Source organism: Eptatretus burgeri, chromosome 4 (genome assembly GCF_056783735.1).
Source record: "Eptatretus burgeri isolate ZD-2024b chromosome 4, Ebu_testis_v1, whole genome shotgun sequence".
Lineage (NCBI taxonomy): Eukaryota > Metazoa > Chordata > Myxini > Myxiniformes > Myxinidae > Eptatretus > Eptatretus burgeri.
Window position 1 is genome coordinate 42,946,787 of NC_140964.1, and position 16,427 is coordinate 42,963,213.

Sequence of the window (16,427 nt, forward strand, 5' to 3'; positions counted from 1 at the left end):
TTAGGATTTATAAGGAAAATAGTTGAAGAGCCATCGACCATTCCGTGAAATAAACTGCCGTTAACTACACTCGCATGGCGTGCAGACACGTACAAAACAAGAGACAGGCACCAACGCACTCACAAAGGAAGTCGGAGAAGGAAGATCGGAATAAATTCTGAGGTAAAAAGTCAACTTTTAATCTAAAAATCATAAAACAATTGTGGTTGGAGTTGTGCTGATTGCCCACATACGTATGAGTAGAGTTGGGTAAATAGTGAAGTGTTTTTTTTTCGGTTAAGTGTCTTCACAGAACATTTTTTAAGGCCATTTTCAATGCTGAATCTGAGAACGTTGGAATTTTTTTTTAACCTCTGATGACTTTTGACCCCCGGAACTTTAATTTATTCAAAATGGCGACCAAAAAATGATATATTTTTAATTAATTTCTGACCAACTGAGAGAAAATAAGGCTTGTAATATATCAATTTATAGGTTTTTCCGATGAGGGAATACGAAAATGACACTTATGCAACGATTTGATGATTTTTTTAAAACACAATTTTTGAAAACCGAACAATATTTTGCTAAAATTGAACTGTTTTTGTCATTCTCAGATCAACATAAGACCGAGATCACACCGGTGCCGCCAACAAAAGTTCATTAACATTATCCTGCACGGATTCATCGGGTTTGATAGCGTTCTTTAGAGAGTTGTGTCAGTGCCGGATTAAGCCTCGGCTGGCCTGAAGGCACATTTCGAAATTTTAGAGAATGGCCTGAAAATTTTAAATTAGATCTCGGGCTCATGGAAATGGACCCCAGACAAAAGATGAACTGATTCAAGAACAAAATATTAAATACAAAAAAAGACAAATATTTAATGTGAAAATAATTTTTGGCTGGCCCTAAGGCACATGCCTTGTCTGCCTAATGGTTAATCCAGCACTGAGTTGTGTAGTTCGGTCAAACTGAATTTTTGAGTGCGGAATTTCCCTGCTCCATCCTTCACACGTCTTTGTTGGCGTATGTCTGGGGCTACAGTTAAGCGTAAATATGTCACTTCCGCAAGATGTTCTTTCTCCGATAGTGTACTCAGTGAATATAGACTGTCTGGGGTCAGAGGTCCTTTGTGTTTTTTGCAAGTTTGTATCACATTCAATAGCCTAGTATTTTTCTTTTTCTTCAAGTCTTCCTTTTTCCTAAATTACTTGATTTCGGTACTATACAACATCCAATCAATTTGAAAATGTGATTAGCATATTTCTTGACCTGAAAAACATATGAAATGATATATTACAAGCCTTATTCGTCACATTAGAGAAGGAAAACATGAAAAGGGTCAATTTTGGCCGCCATTTTGAATAAATTAAGGTTCCGGGGGTCAAAGGTCATCGGGGGTAAAAAAAAAAAATCGACCGGATTCGGATTCAGCATTGAAAACAGCCATAGAAAATGCTATGCACAAAATTTCAATCACATTTACCCAACCCTAGGGTATGGGAGGATTTTATTTTAATGAATGATTTAAACAGTGAAATTTGCACAAAAATAATCTGCAGGACAAAGACATATGAGTAGACATCACATCAATGTACTTTGACATGGATTACAAATACATTGGTAAATAATGGGCAAATACATACAGTATGTGTGATTTGAATTTGAGTACTTTGCACTATATGAAATATCCATAATTCAGATTAATAATTCAGATTAATAATTCATAATTCAGATTCAGGGCTAAACAAACCAACGTTGGTGGGGTTAAGGGGATTTTTGACATACACGTGAGAATGACCATTGTAGCTTATGTATACAAGGAAAAAAACATTAAAGAGGCAAAAGGATGCAAATAATGTAAAGATGGTAGCAAAGTACCTATGCAGGATCCATTCTGACATCATTGTTACCTCTGCCCACCAAAGGTTATGTTTTCACCCATGTCTGTTGGATTCGCTATATATGCTAGATATCCCTTATTTTCGGGTTTTCCCGTGTGTGTGTGTGTGTGTGTGTGTGTGTGTGTGTGTGTTTGTGTGTGTGTGTGTGTGTGTGTGTGTGTGTGTGTGTGTGTGTGTGTATGTGTGTCTGCAATGCGAAGCTCCACAGCACGAACCAGCGAACCGATTTCGATGAAACTTTGCCAACATGTGCAATATGTGCTAGGAATGTGCGCGTTTTAATTTCCCGTTGCTGTGCAGCGGCCAAAAAACCGTGTACAGTATTTTCAATACTTGTCCTTCAGTTTTGAATATAAAGAAATGAGACTTCGGAATTAAACACTTCGAGATATTTAGAAAATTTTACTCGAGCCGATTTTTGGATTGAGGTTTTATTTTTCAAATGGTAGTCCTTCAAAAATCGGGTGTCTATTTACCATCATTTTTTATGAGGGGCTTAGGAAAGTGGGCAGAGCTTCGGGAAAGTGGACGTGGTTGATGAAAAGTGGGAGTGGCGTAGGAAAGTGGGCGTGGCTTATGGAAAGTGGGCGTGGCTTATGAAAAATATTGTGTGGCTCAGGAGGTGTGGTCAAACAAGAGCATTGAGAGAAGTTTATCGGGTTTTTCGTGTGTGTGTGTGTGTGTCTGTCTGCAACGCAAGGCTCCACAGCACAAACCAGCAAACTGATTATTTTTCAAATGGTCGTCCTTCAAATATAGGGTGTCTATTTAACGTCATTTTTTTATGAGGAGTGCCAGTTGGCAAAATACGCAATAGGAAAAATCTTGCCAGGCAGAGGAACAATTGTATGTGAACCAATACGTCTTGGCAATGAATCTTCGTAGGTGGATCGGTCAGAATGAAAAGCATAGTATCCAGCGCTTCGATCCTTGCGAATCCCTCGTCGCCTACCGGCTTGTCTACTTGTTTGTTTGTCTGTCTGTCAGTGTGTTTGCTTGTTATTTGCAAAAATCGAAGATTTTTCAAATGCTGTTTATTGGTTGGTCACGTGCATTATTCTGTTTGTTTGTTACTTGCAAAATAGAAGACTTGCAAGTATATTGGTCGGTCAATACCCTTAATATGGACTGATTTTTTGGAGAATGGGATTTTTTTTTCCATACTTATATCCATAGCTCCTCATAAAGCCTGGTGTTGGATTTGTGGTTGCGGTGGCGGCTTGGGATCCTAGGGTCCTGAATTCAAGCCCTGTTGGCCACTGAATTAAAATACACCAGGAGGTTGACTCAGCATGTCATCCTTCCGAGGTTGGCAAAATGAGTACCAGTGTACTGGTAAGGACGACACTGCATCAGTGGCAGAGCTGCGTCCCAACCGATGATGCAACCAGCAGCCACAGGCTGCACTCGATGAAGAGAGAGCTACTCGTCAAAATTTTTTTGTACTTTTGTCACTCTTGTAATGATTTCATTATTTTATTTTCATTATTTTATGGTGGTAAGCCACCTGACTGGTATGGGTTCTCTTTTTGTGGGGGGTTTTTGCAGGGGCTGGGGGGAGGGGGGTTAGTACTTTGGTACTTGCACTTTGGCCTCAAGCTCTTCCATCTTATTATTTAAACTCTTGGTGTTGGTATGTAATACGTTTAACTATTCCCCTCCTTTCACCACCCCTTGCTGCCTACCTATCCACAGCGACCACGCCATGAGAAGCAGTTCCCCCATCAACAGGATCTCCACTCTCCTGTAGCTTCAAAAAGTCCTGGATTCCCACTTAAATTTCCACTGCAAACTTCGCTGACCCCTTTCAGTTTAAAGTGCCATCATTACGGAAATTCCCTTGCCTCCTTAAGGACTCCAGGTGCTTCAAAACCCCAATCCATGCCGCCCACATCATTTCCCCAACCACAGGTTAACATCCATCACTACAGGGTCGCTGCCCCAGGGTCCGTTGAGGGGTCCGAGCTTCTCCCGTAATTTTCTTCTTTTAAAACAGTTTCGCAGAAACCCTCGTCGGCTCGTCCTCACCTCCTCATCATTACACGACTGAAGAGTCATGGCCGGTGAAAGATCACGTTCTTGCGGGGTTATCTGAGGGGGGGGGGGGAGGGAGTGTCGCTCAAGTCTTTCACGAATCGGCTGGCCAAGCCTGACGTTCGACTAATGTTGGGACAGGAATTTATCATTTGCCCAGGGTGCCGGGAAAAGCTTGCCGACTGTTCGCGGACACCGTGTGATCTTTAATGTTCACCAACTGATGCTGGCAGGCGGGAAGGACACCCAGCTTAACGTTCATCCGAGGGACGACACCCACATTGATGAATCACCCAATGTGTAAACACCGGCATGACGGTTGGAAGTTCGGTTGGGATTCGAACCCAGGCTAGAAAAGCAAAAGCAGCACCGAAAGCAGCAGCTGCCGACGAGCGGACAGGCACGAACTTCAACGTATAAAATTATAATAATAATTTAATAGATTTAATACTTTATTTATTTATTTCTCCAAACATACTGTGAACTCAAAGGCTGCTGTGATTTTGCTTTGTTCATGTGATCGTTGTTGTTCTAATTTCGGATCTTCATGAAGGAAAGTTATTTTTAAAAGTTACAACAGAGAGAAATGGTGGGGGATTGGGGGAGGGGGGGTCTGCGAGGTAGTGCTTAGATAATTAATTAATTAATTAAGTCTGCCATGGGTGAATAACCTGTTTTCCCCTCAATTAGCTCCAAAGATAAATTCGCTCACTCGGAAGTGTCTTGTTGGAGTCGCAACTTTTTAAAAGAAACAAAGATTTCTGCTCACATTTAAAAGTAAAAAAAAACAAAAACAGCTTGTTGAAACCAAGGCGTTTGAACGCGCATACTTTTCGCGGTAAAAATGAATAAAATAACTCAGGTGAGGGGGAGGGGCGGAGCACGCGCACGTGCACGTGCTCGTGCTCGTGTAATGATGACGTATTCCACCTGGAACGGAAACGGCAATGTTATATTTCCCAGCAGTTGCGGTCCAACTCTCGAGTCTTCGGTCACCGGACTGCACTTATCGATTGGGTCACCTGTTTGATAAGGTGTGTTCTGTCGACCGCTGGAATGTGTGTGATTTATTGTGTCTTTTTTTATTTACACCTTTAAACTTTAATTGAGTTCCTGTAATTGACTTTACCTGGATAATAAGTAATTAATAAGGTGTCCTGATCTCGTTTTAAGACGTTTGTACACTTCGTCCCTGATGAGGACCGGGAGAGGGGGGGGCACACGGGGTGCACAATATGGCTGCAGAAGCAAACACTCAAAAAGGAAAAATTGGAAATTTGGAAGGATGTAGGCTTGGGTAGGGTTAATGGGGATAGAAAAGAATGTTTTTGAATGGGGAATGGATATCATGCACAAACTAGTCAGGTACACGTAAGGCCATCACAAGGGGGTAGACAGCTGCCCTCCAGCCCAGGGCCGGATTTAGACATTTGGTGGCCCCTGGGCAGACTTCAGTAGTGGAGGCCCACCCTACCTTGGAATACTAAAAAGGTGACAAGACATATTTGCAGTCATCCTCAAAGTATATTTTTTTTCAAGAACAAAGAATCTGAACTTCTGTATAAAATAGACAATGAGATAAGATGAATATCTTGTATCTGTTCCACTAACTACCATTCAGGCACTCACAAATACATTTTTACTTACAATTTTTTTTTCATGAAATATGGGGAGGCCTCCTGGTTGTGGAGGCCCCCTGCGCAACTGCCCAGCTTGCCCATGCCTCGGGGATTACCCTGCCACATGACAGATCATGGTTTTGGAATTTCAATATAAACAACATCCGACATGGTGATGAACAGCTGCCTTGAATACAGTACATGAATGAAAGGATGAGATTGAAGAGAACGTGGAAGTTGGTTCCACAGGCAGTTAAAAACAAAAGAGAAATGGAAGAGCTTCTTTCTCTTGAATGGTAGTAGATTCATGAACACATCTTCACTGTCTCGACTTGGGTTTTTGCAGCTATCGGGCCATTGAATTTTTTTTCAGATTTACTTCTACTTAAAGGGCAGGGACAAGACCATATACACGTAGAGAGGTCTGCCCAGCATGTTTTTTTTCCAATGTTTGTTTGAAACTCTCTTCCGAGAGCCTCGACATTTTATATAAAAAGGGTGTCTCAAACATGTCATCGTTTATGGGCCATGTCAAACATCAAACATGGAGCGATTGTGGAGCTAGTGAGGACGGGTCCAGAACACTGCATCTTCAGAATTGAACCAGTTGGTATGGAAGTGGAGCAACCAGTAGGTATCAGTTGCTTATCATCTAATGACTAATAACAAGAAGGGCACTCGTGAGAGCGCATACTTCTGCCATGCAATGCCTGATCCACGAGAACATATCAGCTCTGATGCATTATTGAAATATCATGCTATACATCGTTTATGGGCCAATCTCTCAATGGTGAAGAATCACTTTAAAAAAAAAATTTAATTCCCATATTTTTATTTAAAAAATTCACCAAAATCGAATCGATTCGTCACACACACAACCTGTACACAAAGTTTCATCCGAATCCATCCACAACTTTTTGAGACATCGTGCTCTGTATAGTTTTTGGCCCTATCTCTCAATGGTGAAGAATTGCTTTAAAAATTGTAGTTGTCGGATCTGGATCCGGATCTTCACCAAAATCGAATCAGTTCGCCCTTGTCACACACCCAACCTGACCACAAAATTTCATCCAAATCCATCCACAACTTTTTGAGCACACAAATAGACAAACAAACAAACAAACAAACATACAGACAGGGTGAAAACGTAATCTCCTTCCACCTTTGGTGGTGCAGGTAACTAGAGTTCATAGAATACCTTACCCCACACTGTCTTGAGAAACGAGTAAATTGGTGGGGTCTGTGAGCAGAAAATTAGATTCGTCATGATGATGTAAAATGCCGTAATATTTTGTCCAAATACTGCTAAACGGAGGGGTTTTGAAAGTGTTAAAAGACGATTTGTATTTTACAGTGTTTAAGTATCTAATTCAATCGAAATAAAATAAAGATTTTAAAGGTTGTAGAAAAATTATTTGGAAGTTTCCCACCGTTTTATCCAGTGTGTTACATTACCCTCTCACGTTTCATTAGTTATTCGTGCCTGTTTGTGTCCTTTATGACATCTTTAAAAACAGGTTTCCTGTTTGGAAAGATTTAAAATTTTTGTTTGACTACCAGACAGGCAGACAGAGTAAAAAAAATTATCTCGCTCCTCTCTGCGCATGTGTGATTCAGATATCCTGCACATCTGCACACATACTAATTCAGAACCAAAGTACTGTTAAACTGCAGGTTCATTTTCTGATAAATGTTCAAAATATAACATTCAATTGAAATCAAGTTGTTCCTCGATCATAAACTGACATTTGTCAACACAGACAGAATTGGACCCATTGATTAACCCTGCTTTTTGCTTCACATGTGTGGGGTAATTATGCAAATAGTTTAATTACCTTTGTTATCACTGAAGGATAATAACTTGAGCTGGAGATGTACTGTGTTTCACCCTGTCTCTATAGTCATCAACAAAATTGTTACGGATCAGGGGTTCAAGGCTCGCCACGAGGGGAAGCACTCGGGTCCCTCCCGAACGCCTGATCCTGAGGATCCAAACACAGATAACTCCGCGCACCAGTGGGTTACTGAGCAACCATGAACGCCGATTGGTACTGCCAATTCTGACAGACTTACACAACTTCACGTGATATCTTACCCGTGGACGGCCAAACCAAGAGGGGTCTCGTGCCGTCAGCACACACCCGGATTACTGCCTAGTGGATATAGTGGGTGTGTGCTGGCGAACAAGAGCAAATTAGTGGGGCAGAACTTCCCAGCTAAACTAAAGGCCCGGTCACACCTTGACGTTTTAGCCAGCGATGGCAACGTATTAAAATGTCTCTAAAACGCTGGCTTACGTTGAACTTTTGATGTTTTTTTTTAAAGATTCGGACGTATTCATAGCGACTTGGTCTTATGTATAACGCATTGGTAACGGACACAGAACGTTTCGTTGTGTTATAGATAACTTATACCAATGAATGCTGAACCTGTTGTCGGCCGACACAACCGATGCCCAACGATAGTCTAACTTAGGCATAGCGTGTTGCATGCATCGCCGACGATGTCGTGACGTAGCCTATTAAAAGGCTGACTCACAACGATTCGAATCATAACTGCCGTAGAAATTGAAGTGTCAACATCGCGGTCACACCTTGGCGATCTTGCCAGCGTATGCCGACCTAAGAAAAATGTGTCCAAAATGTTGGGGCACGTCAAATACGGTATGAGTAAGTTTGGTATACGTGAGTACAACGCTAAAGTACGCTATTATACGTCGTAGTAAGTAGAGTACGTCAAGAAATTTTAAACATGTTCAAAATTTTACGACGTACTCGGCGTATGACACACGTTCCGCATGCGATGGGGATAGGTTTTACACACGATATGTGGACGCTTACACACGTCCATAAAGGCTACTTATAAGCTACTCATAAGTCGAAACACGTCGCGGTAATGTCTTTTTTACGCGAAACTTATTTCTGACTTATGTTTGACGTGCTTTGAACCAATTCTTTATGTAGTCCCAAGACACATCGACTTATGTAGACGTATTCCAATGACGTCTTCTGGTCGACAAAAAAAAAAAAAATTAACGTGTTTCTAGCTTACAACTGCCATATAAAGACGTGTTCCCAGCGGTTTTGGGAATTGGTATATAAAAATGCTGCTCATAAAAGGGGAACCAACAGTGTTTTCGAGTTCCTTTTTGAGTCGATGTCCATGTCAGCCGTAACAGTATCAGTATTAGTATTAGTATTAGTAGTAGTTTGTTCATGTTGGCAGTAGTAGGTGAGTGTGAGGGGGAGGGTGTGGGTTATGATGGATCGTCCTTGCGTTTAACGATTTAACGATTTAAATGATAAACTCAACGATTTAAATGGCTGCATCTCCACTATTGAAAGTAGACGCTTGCGCTCAACAATTGGATTTTTTTTACACTCAACGACTTTTAAACGGTACCACTCAGCTAGTTTCATTGTTTACAATAAACGATTTAAATTGCTGTCACTCGCCTTTGTTTTTTGACGCTGGTGCTCGGAAATTTTAATCGTTTCTATTGAACGTGCTAAATCGCTCAAACTCCACTATTGAAAGTAGACGCTTGCGCTCAACAATTCGATTTTTTTTACACTCAACGACTTTTAAACGGTACCACTCAACTATTTTCATTGTTTACAATGAACGATTTAAATTGCTGTCACTCGCCTTTGTTTTTTGACGCTGGGGTTTGGAAATTTGAAGCGTTTCTTCTGAACGTGTTAAAACGCTCAAACTCGACTATTTTAAATAGACGCTGCCGATGGACAATTGGAATCATAGCCAAGCTAGACATCAAAGTGTGAACATCCTCGTCATGCCGAAGAAAAGTTTGAAGAATGCTGCAAATAAGTGTCCTGGCCGTGGCCGTGGACGCTGACGCAAGGACGATCCATTATACCGACGTCTTTCAGCCTATGAGTAACTTAAAAGTAACGTCTGTCGACGTGTGGCAACGATCGTGTAACGTGCCAACAACACGTTAATCATAGGTTAGAAATAAGTTTCGGGTACGCTAAACATTACCTCGGCGTGTCTCAACTTATGATTAACTTACAAGTAGCATGTGTTGACGTCTGTCAACGATCGCAGACCGTGCATACAACTTGTGGCCAGCGTAGCGGAACGTGCGAGTCATACGCCGGCATACGTCGTGAAATTTCAAGCATGAAAAAAATTTGAGGACAACCAAAAAGTACAACGTTTAAAGCCAACGTACAATGACGTATGGCAGTGTTTTTCAGCGTGCTCTCAATGTTATCAAAACTTACCCATAACGTATTCAACGTGTGCCAGCGTTTTAGAAAAAAAATTCAAAAATCGGCATACATTGGCTAAAACGTCAAGGTGTGACCGGGCCTTCACGTGCGGAACATGCTGGACCAATGGAAGAAAAGACAGCGAACTTGGTACATTTGTTGCATAAGAAATTTATTATACAGTTAAACAAACGTTAAAAACGCTTTATTCACAAGTTGGTAAAAATGTATGCAAATATCTACAAAGAGGCAAGACAGGACACAGAGCAATTTGCACTGATAATAAACTTCTTCAATCTTATCTTTAATCTAATATAACAGGTGCCATCAGACACACACCCGAGGAAATTCGAGAGCACAGAAAGACAGAGGCAGCTTGAGGTGTAGCTGATGGGCCCATGCTTCCCAGTCGCTTAGGAAAGGGAGGAGGGAAGTAAACTGGGGGTGTTTATGGTGCATGAGTGGGAGGTGTAAATGAGATGTACATGTAATTTCTGTGGCATGCATGCGATTTAGTCTGGCATGCATGCGTGAAGGAGAGGTCGTGTGTTAAATAAAGTAAAATAGATGAAAGAATAGCAGATGTAATTAAATACCTAACAAAGTCATCACAATACCCACGAGACGTGATGGAAGGGCTAGCTGAACGAATACTAATGAAATAACTGTCTTGGGACTGCTATATGTTGGGTGTCATGGCCTTGGTGGGGGGGGGGTGGAGTGCTGGCTTCACAGAACCGCAACAATATAAACCACAAAATATAAACTTATCATGGGACCATGTCTTCAAGCAAGAGGGGAACAAGACCTCTAATGATGTCATGTTCCAGTAAAAACCCAACATTTTATGTATTTTAATCAGGTTAGTAATTCATTGATGTGTCAGTGTGGAATGTTGGTCAAGTTTGTTCAAAGATAATCACGTTTCTGTTACTCTACAGTGGCCTGTACAAGTATTCACCCCCCTCCAAAGTTTTTGCCTTTTGATGCCACCTGAGCTTATTTCATGATGCTTTCAAATCAAACTTAATATATAGTCTTCACAAACTACTCAAAAGTGACAAAGATAAAATGTTCATAAGTTAGATTAACAGAGAAAATCAGATGATTCTCAGTTGTACAAGTATTCAAACCCTTTTCCCAATAAAATAAAAAAATAAAAAATTAAAATCACTTCAGGACCAAATTATTTGTTTGAACGTTACAAAATAAGTGTAATGATTTTCACCTGAATGTAATCAGTGGTTTAACTTAAAAATTAAGCTCCCCCACTTATCAACAAACTTGGTCAACCAACAAGGCAAACATGAAGACCAAGGAGCTTTCTAAAGAAGTCAGACATGAAGTGGTGGAGAATCACCGTTCAGGAGAGGGTTATAAGAAGATTTCAAAGGCACTCATTATCCCTTTGCATACAGTGTAATCCATCCTTAACCCTCTAGAGCCCCAGGGGTCGATTTTATTTTATTTTTTTTTTTTGTTCACCCAGAACATTTCGTGGGCTCTAGAGGGTTAAGACATGGAAGACTTATCGCACCACCCATAATCTACCCAGATCAGGTCGCCCATCCAAACTCAGCAGCTGGGCAAGCAGGAAACTGGTTTGAGATGTCACTGTAAATCCAACAATGACTTTGAAAGATCTGCAAGACTCTATGTTTGAGATGAGGGTTCAGTGTTCATCAATCAACGATATCCCATTCCCCTCACAAAGCTGGCCTCCATGGACAAGTGGCAAATTGAAAGCTATTACTGAAAAAGACACAACTCGAAGCTCGTATGGAGTTTGCAAAAAACACTTAATGATTCTACAGGCATGTGGAGAAAAGTTTTGTGGTCAGACGACAAAAATTGAACTGTTTGGTCTAAATTCAAAGTCTTACGTCTGACGCAAGCGTACCACTGCACATCTCCCAGTCAACACCATCCCTACTGTCGAGCACTGTGGTAGCAGCATCATGTTCTGGGGCTGCTTTTAATCAGCAGGCACTGACAAGCTTGTCAGGATTGAAGGGGACAATGCACGGTGCAAAGTACAGGAGAATCCTTGATGAAAAGCTGCTAAAGTGAGCCATGAAAATGAAACTGGGTAGGAGATTCACATTTCAGCAGGACAATGATCCGAAGCACAAAGCTGAAGCCACACTGGTGTGGCTGAATAAGAGAATAAATGTTCTTGAGTGGCCCAGTCAAATTCCTGACTTGAGCCCAATTGATCATTTAAGGTGAGACTTGAAGATTTCAGTCCATCGATAATCCCCATCAAACTTGGCAGAACGAGAGCAATTTTCAAGTGAGGAATGGGAAAAGATTTCACAATCTCACTGTACAAAGCTGGTAGAGACCAACCAAGAAAGAGACTGAGCAATCATTGCTGTAAAAGGTTCTGCCACCAAATACTGCCTGACGGGGCTGAATACTTTTACAACCAGTGAATTTTGATTTGTCCATGTTTTCTTTTTTTACAGGTATTCCTGACATGTAACCTCCTTCAACTCTATCAATGTTTAGTTTGATCTCTTCAGTTATGAAAAATAGTTCATTTGGAAAAATTGTTTCTGCATAATTTGTAATTCATCTTAATGTGCCATTATTGGTAGGTGGTGAATACCTTTGCAGGCCACTGTACACCCAAACATTTGCATCTGTCATGTCATGCCCTTTAACCATGTAAGAGTTTGTAGTAAGAAAGTAATATCACATCCTGTTTGGTATTATTTTAGAGGATTAAGGTAAAAGAGAAATGGAAGAGTTTCTTTCTATTGAGATGTAGCTGATTCATCCACACATCTTCACTGTCTGGGCTTGGGTTTTTGCAGCTGTTCTTTCATGGCAAGTGACCCATATTTTGTGAGTCGACTCGTTTTCTTTCTTTAAACCCGTGGACCTGCTTTAGTTTCGTTAAAACCCGTTTAGATTGAAAAGTACGAACAATTTCAAAAACGCAATGTTTAGCTTCCATTCCACTCGTATGGATTCACACACAAACTGATCTGTAGCGATCTCTATCCAATATGCAAGGTACCGCTGTCGTCCAACGCGATTGGCTGGGTGACATCATGAGCTTTACCCAACTGACCAATTACTTTAAAATCCTCATCTGCACGCATCACTTCCTCTCGTCTACCATTTGTCATCACCCCCAAATCAATCGGTAAGCTTATTCGCTTTCCAATTCGCTCTTTGACTCCTTACTGTGATATTTATCGGTACTTTCGAGTATTTTCAATGGTAGGATTCGATTCAGATCTATTTTCTTCCACACACAGGGTGTCCACAAATTACCGTTCCAAATTCAGTCCGTAATAAACCAGAGAGTTAGTTTCAAAGCCACCCAATGCTCGCCTGTTTATACATTTGTCATTTTTAAAAGACGAGTCTAATAATATTTTTTATAAAGCATTGCAGTGAAGTCTGATCCAAATAGTTTTAAAGCAATATATGTATTTGTACATTGTAATCAGTAAAAAAAATAGTGTGGTAGATAAAAACATGAGAAAGGAAATAACTTGCACCAAAAATTTAACATTTTCACGCTCACGCTCACGCCGGGGGTATCGCTATAGCTCTCTTCTTCGAACAGGCGAGCTAAAACATGAATGAAATGGGATTGCCATGATGCGGTTTGATGCTTGTGAATGAACGAACATTTCTCAAAGTTTTATTGTCAAGATTTATCAAGATCATCACAAAGCATTCGTCACCATTTATGAGACCTGGTCTCTATAAACCAGGCAACACTGCTCTTTATTGTGGGGACGCTATTTGTAGTAAATGTGACGTCACGCGTCAGACGATAATTGGAAACGAAAAAAAAGTCAACAAAACCTTGAAATGTTTACGCATGTACGTTATGTATGTACGTAGGTATGTTGTCTTACTCGGAACCCTATCATTCCTGATTAGTCAACATGTCGAATAGCGTTTTTACCACCTTTCGTGAACCATTTGCGTGATGCATTGTTTTCGGCCTCATGGTTCCTGTTGCTTAGTTTATTTTTCTGATAGGGCTGAATTTCAAGTGGTATTTGCAAAAAAAATAAAGCACACACAACTTAGGTATCAACCTGTTTTTTGGCATCTTCAACTTGCCATGTATGGTTTATCAAAGTGAGCCTTACCTGTGCAGTGTTTGAGCAACAGCCGTTTGACCTGCTCTTGAGGCTATGTGGAAGGGGATGGGGGAGCAGAAATGTGGTCCTATCAATCCCCCATAGCTCTTACTTTGCATTGACCTCTAATAACTCCCTGTAACATCTCTCGCTGGATAACTACATTATGTTTATCTGTGTACTGTATCCTTTACCTGATGACAATGATAAAATACACCTTCCTCTTTACATGAACCACCTCATAATGATTCATCCCAAATCTTTCTTCTTTATCTGTGGCAATTTAAACTGTCATCATGCCAGTTCATGAGGAGCTGGCTCTACAATGATCATTCAGCCTCTTCGACTTTTTATGAGTCCTTGGGTTAACTTCCGAATCTGTGAATTTCCCATCCTGGTCTATGCAAATGGCACATTGTCTCTCCTCAACCTGCTAATGGCCTTTCCTTCTAACCACTCCTGTCCCTCTCTTTTGCCTCACTTGGTTCCTCTGACCATATTATTGTAAAAGTCTAAATCTCTCTCGCTGTATTTGGAGCTCGTCTGGCATTTTGCTCAGGCCAATTAGCCAAGATTACCATCTGAACTCTCTCGAATACAACGGTCTTCAAACTCTGCCTGGGAAAGGTTTCACAAAAAGCCTTTTCCATCTTAATCTCTATCCTTGTATATCCCATCTCATTTGCAGCGATGTTATAATCTTCTCAGCTCTGGAACAAAAATATGTTGCAAGGCTGTTGTTATCATACAGGTTGCTTTTTCAACATGTAAGTTGTTCCTGACTGTGGAAATCTTATGTCATTTCACAAGATCCTCAATATATGTGTATCCACTCTCAGGCAAGCCAGAAAAAAGCATCAGGTCATCCGTCTCCTTTCTCAAATATGTCATGGCACCTTGTTACCCCCCCTCCCCCTACCTCCCCAATCCCCTCCAACCCCTCACTAACCACAAACTACTTCGCTGCAGACTCTGCTGATGATAAGGCAGAATATCTCAACTTGGTATTCACTTCCAAAGCAAGTGTACCCAACCCATCTCTCTCTCTCTCTCTCTCTCTCTCTCTCTCTCTCTCTCTCTCTCTCTCTCTCTCTCTCTCTCTCTCTCTCTCTCTCTCTCTCTCTCTCTCTATCTATCTATCTATCTATCTATCTATCTATCTATCTATCTATCTATCTATCTATCTATCTATCTCTCTATCTCTCTATCTCTCTATCTCTCTATCTCTCTATCTCTCTATCTCTCTATCTCTCTATCTCTCTATCTCTCTATCTCTCTATCTCTCTATCTCTCTATCTCTCTATCTCTCTATCTCTCTATCTCTCTATCTCTCTATCTCTCTATCTCTCTATCTCTCTATCTCTCTATCTCTCTATCTCTCTATCTCTCTATCTCTCTATCTCTCTATCTCTCTATCTCTCTATCTCTCTATCTCTCTATCTCTCTATCTCTCTATCTCTCTATCTCTCTATCTCTCTATCTCTCTATCTCTCTATCTCTCTATCTCTCTATCTCTCTATCTCTCTATCTCTCTATCTCTCTATCTCTCTATCTCTCTATCTCTCTATCTCTCTATCTCTCTATCTCTCTATCTCTCTATCTCTCTATCTCTCTATCTCTCTATCTCTCTATCTCTCTATCTCTCTATCTCTCTATCTCTCTATCTCTCTATCTCTCTATCTCTCTATCTCTCTATCTCTCTATCTCTCTCTCTCTCTCTCTCTCTCTCTCTCTCTCTCTCTCTCTCTCTCTCTCTCTCTCTCTCTCTCTCTCTATATCTCTCTCTCTCTCTCTATATCTCTCTATATCTCTCTCTCTATATCTCTCTCTCTATATCTCTCTCTCTATATCTCTCTCTCTATATCTCTCTCTCTATATCTCTATCTCTCTATCTATCTCTCTATCTCTCTATCTCTCTATCTCTCTCTATCTCTCTCTATCTCTCTCGCACCTTTACACTCACCGCTACCAAACCCCGTGTCATTCTCGCCTGAGAAGGGGTTCCAAAATGTTCTGTGCAGTCTCGGCCCTGCATTGGTGACGGACTTAGTTGGCATCGATGCCTATGTTCTGAAATCCCACTCGGCTGCTGCTCTTCTTTTTCCTCTGCCTGTTCTTTTCAATCTTCTTTCACTTCCCATCTGCCAAGAAGGATGTAAAAAAAGAGATTCACGACTCAACCACAGACCAGAAAGTTTGCTTCCAGTTGAAAGTAAAGTCATGAAATCAATTACCATAGCTGACATAATCTTTTTTTCTTCCTTTCCAATAGTCTGATCTCTGATCATCAGTTTGGATTCCATCCCAGTCACAACTTTGGATATGTTGTTCCTCTGTCAACAATGTCAATGGACGGAGGTTCTGAATTTTAAGCCATGTTGATACCGAGTGATTAGTTGTGTGACTTGGCTAAAGACATCTATATCACTTGTAGAGTTGTATGTGGATGTTTCTGCAACCAGTTGTGAGCAGTTCCACAACTTGTTATTTTGAGCAGAGATAGGTGCTATACTTATCAGTCTGTTGTTGAGAAATTAGCAA

At 40.8% G+C, this 16,427-nt stretch overlaps 1 protein-coding gene across 24 annotated transcripts in view; it reads left to right on the forward strand.

The window, feature by feature from the left end:
* The first annotated feature begins 121 nt into the window (after positions 1-121).
* The window catches only part of LOC147027910 (UDP-GlcNAc:betaGal beta-1,3-N-acetylglucosaminyltransferase 7-like), a 46,318-nt gene continuing 30,012 nt past the window's right edge, over positions 122-16,427 (forward strand). For 16 of the 24 annotated variants that reach the window (XR_015057328.1, XM_085877678.1, XM_085877675.1 and 13 more), the window contains exon 1: positions 4,814-4,951. Coding sequence is in view for 15 of the 24 variants with exons in the window: in XM_085877678.1 (XP_085733804.1) it covers positions 4,865-4,951 (87 nt within the window). In the remaining 9 variants the exon portion in view is untranslated. Of the gene's footprint in view, positions 163-4,813; positions 4,952-16,427 lie in introns of those variants that run through there. The other 8 variants (XM_085877680.1, XM_085877688.1, XM_085877686.1 and 5 more) reach the window with 6 other exon arrangements.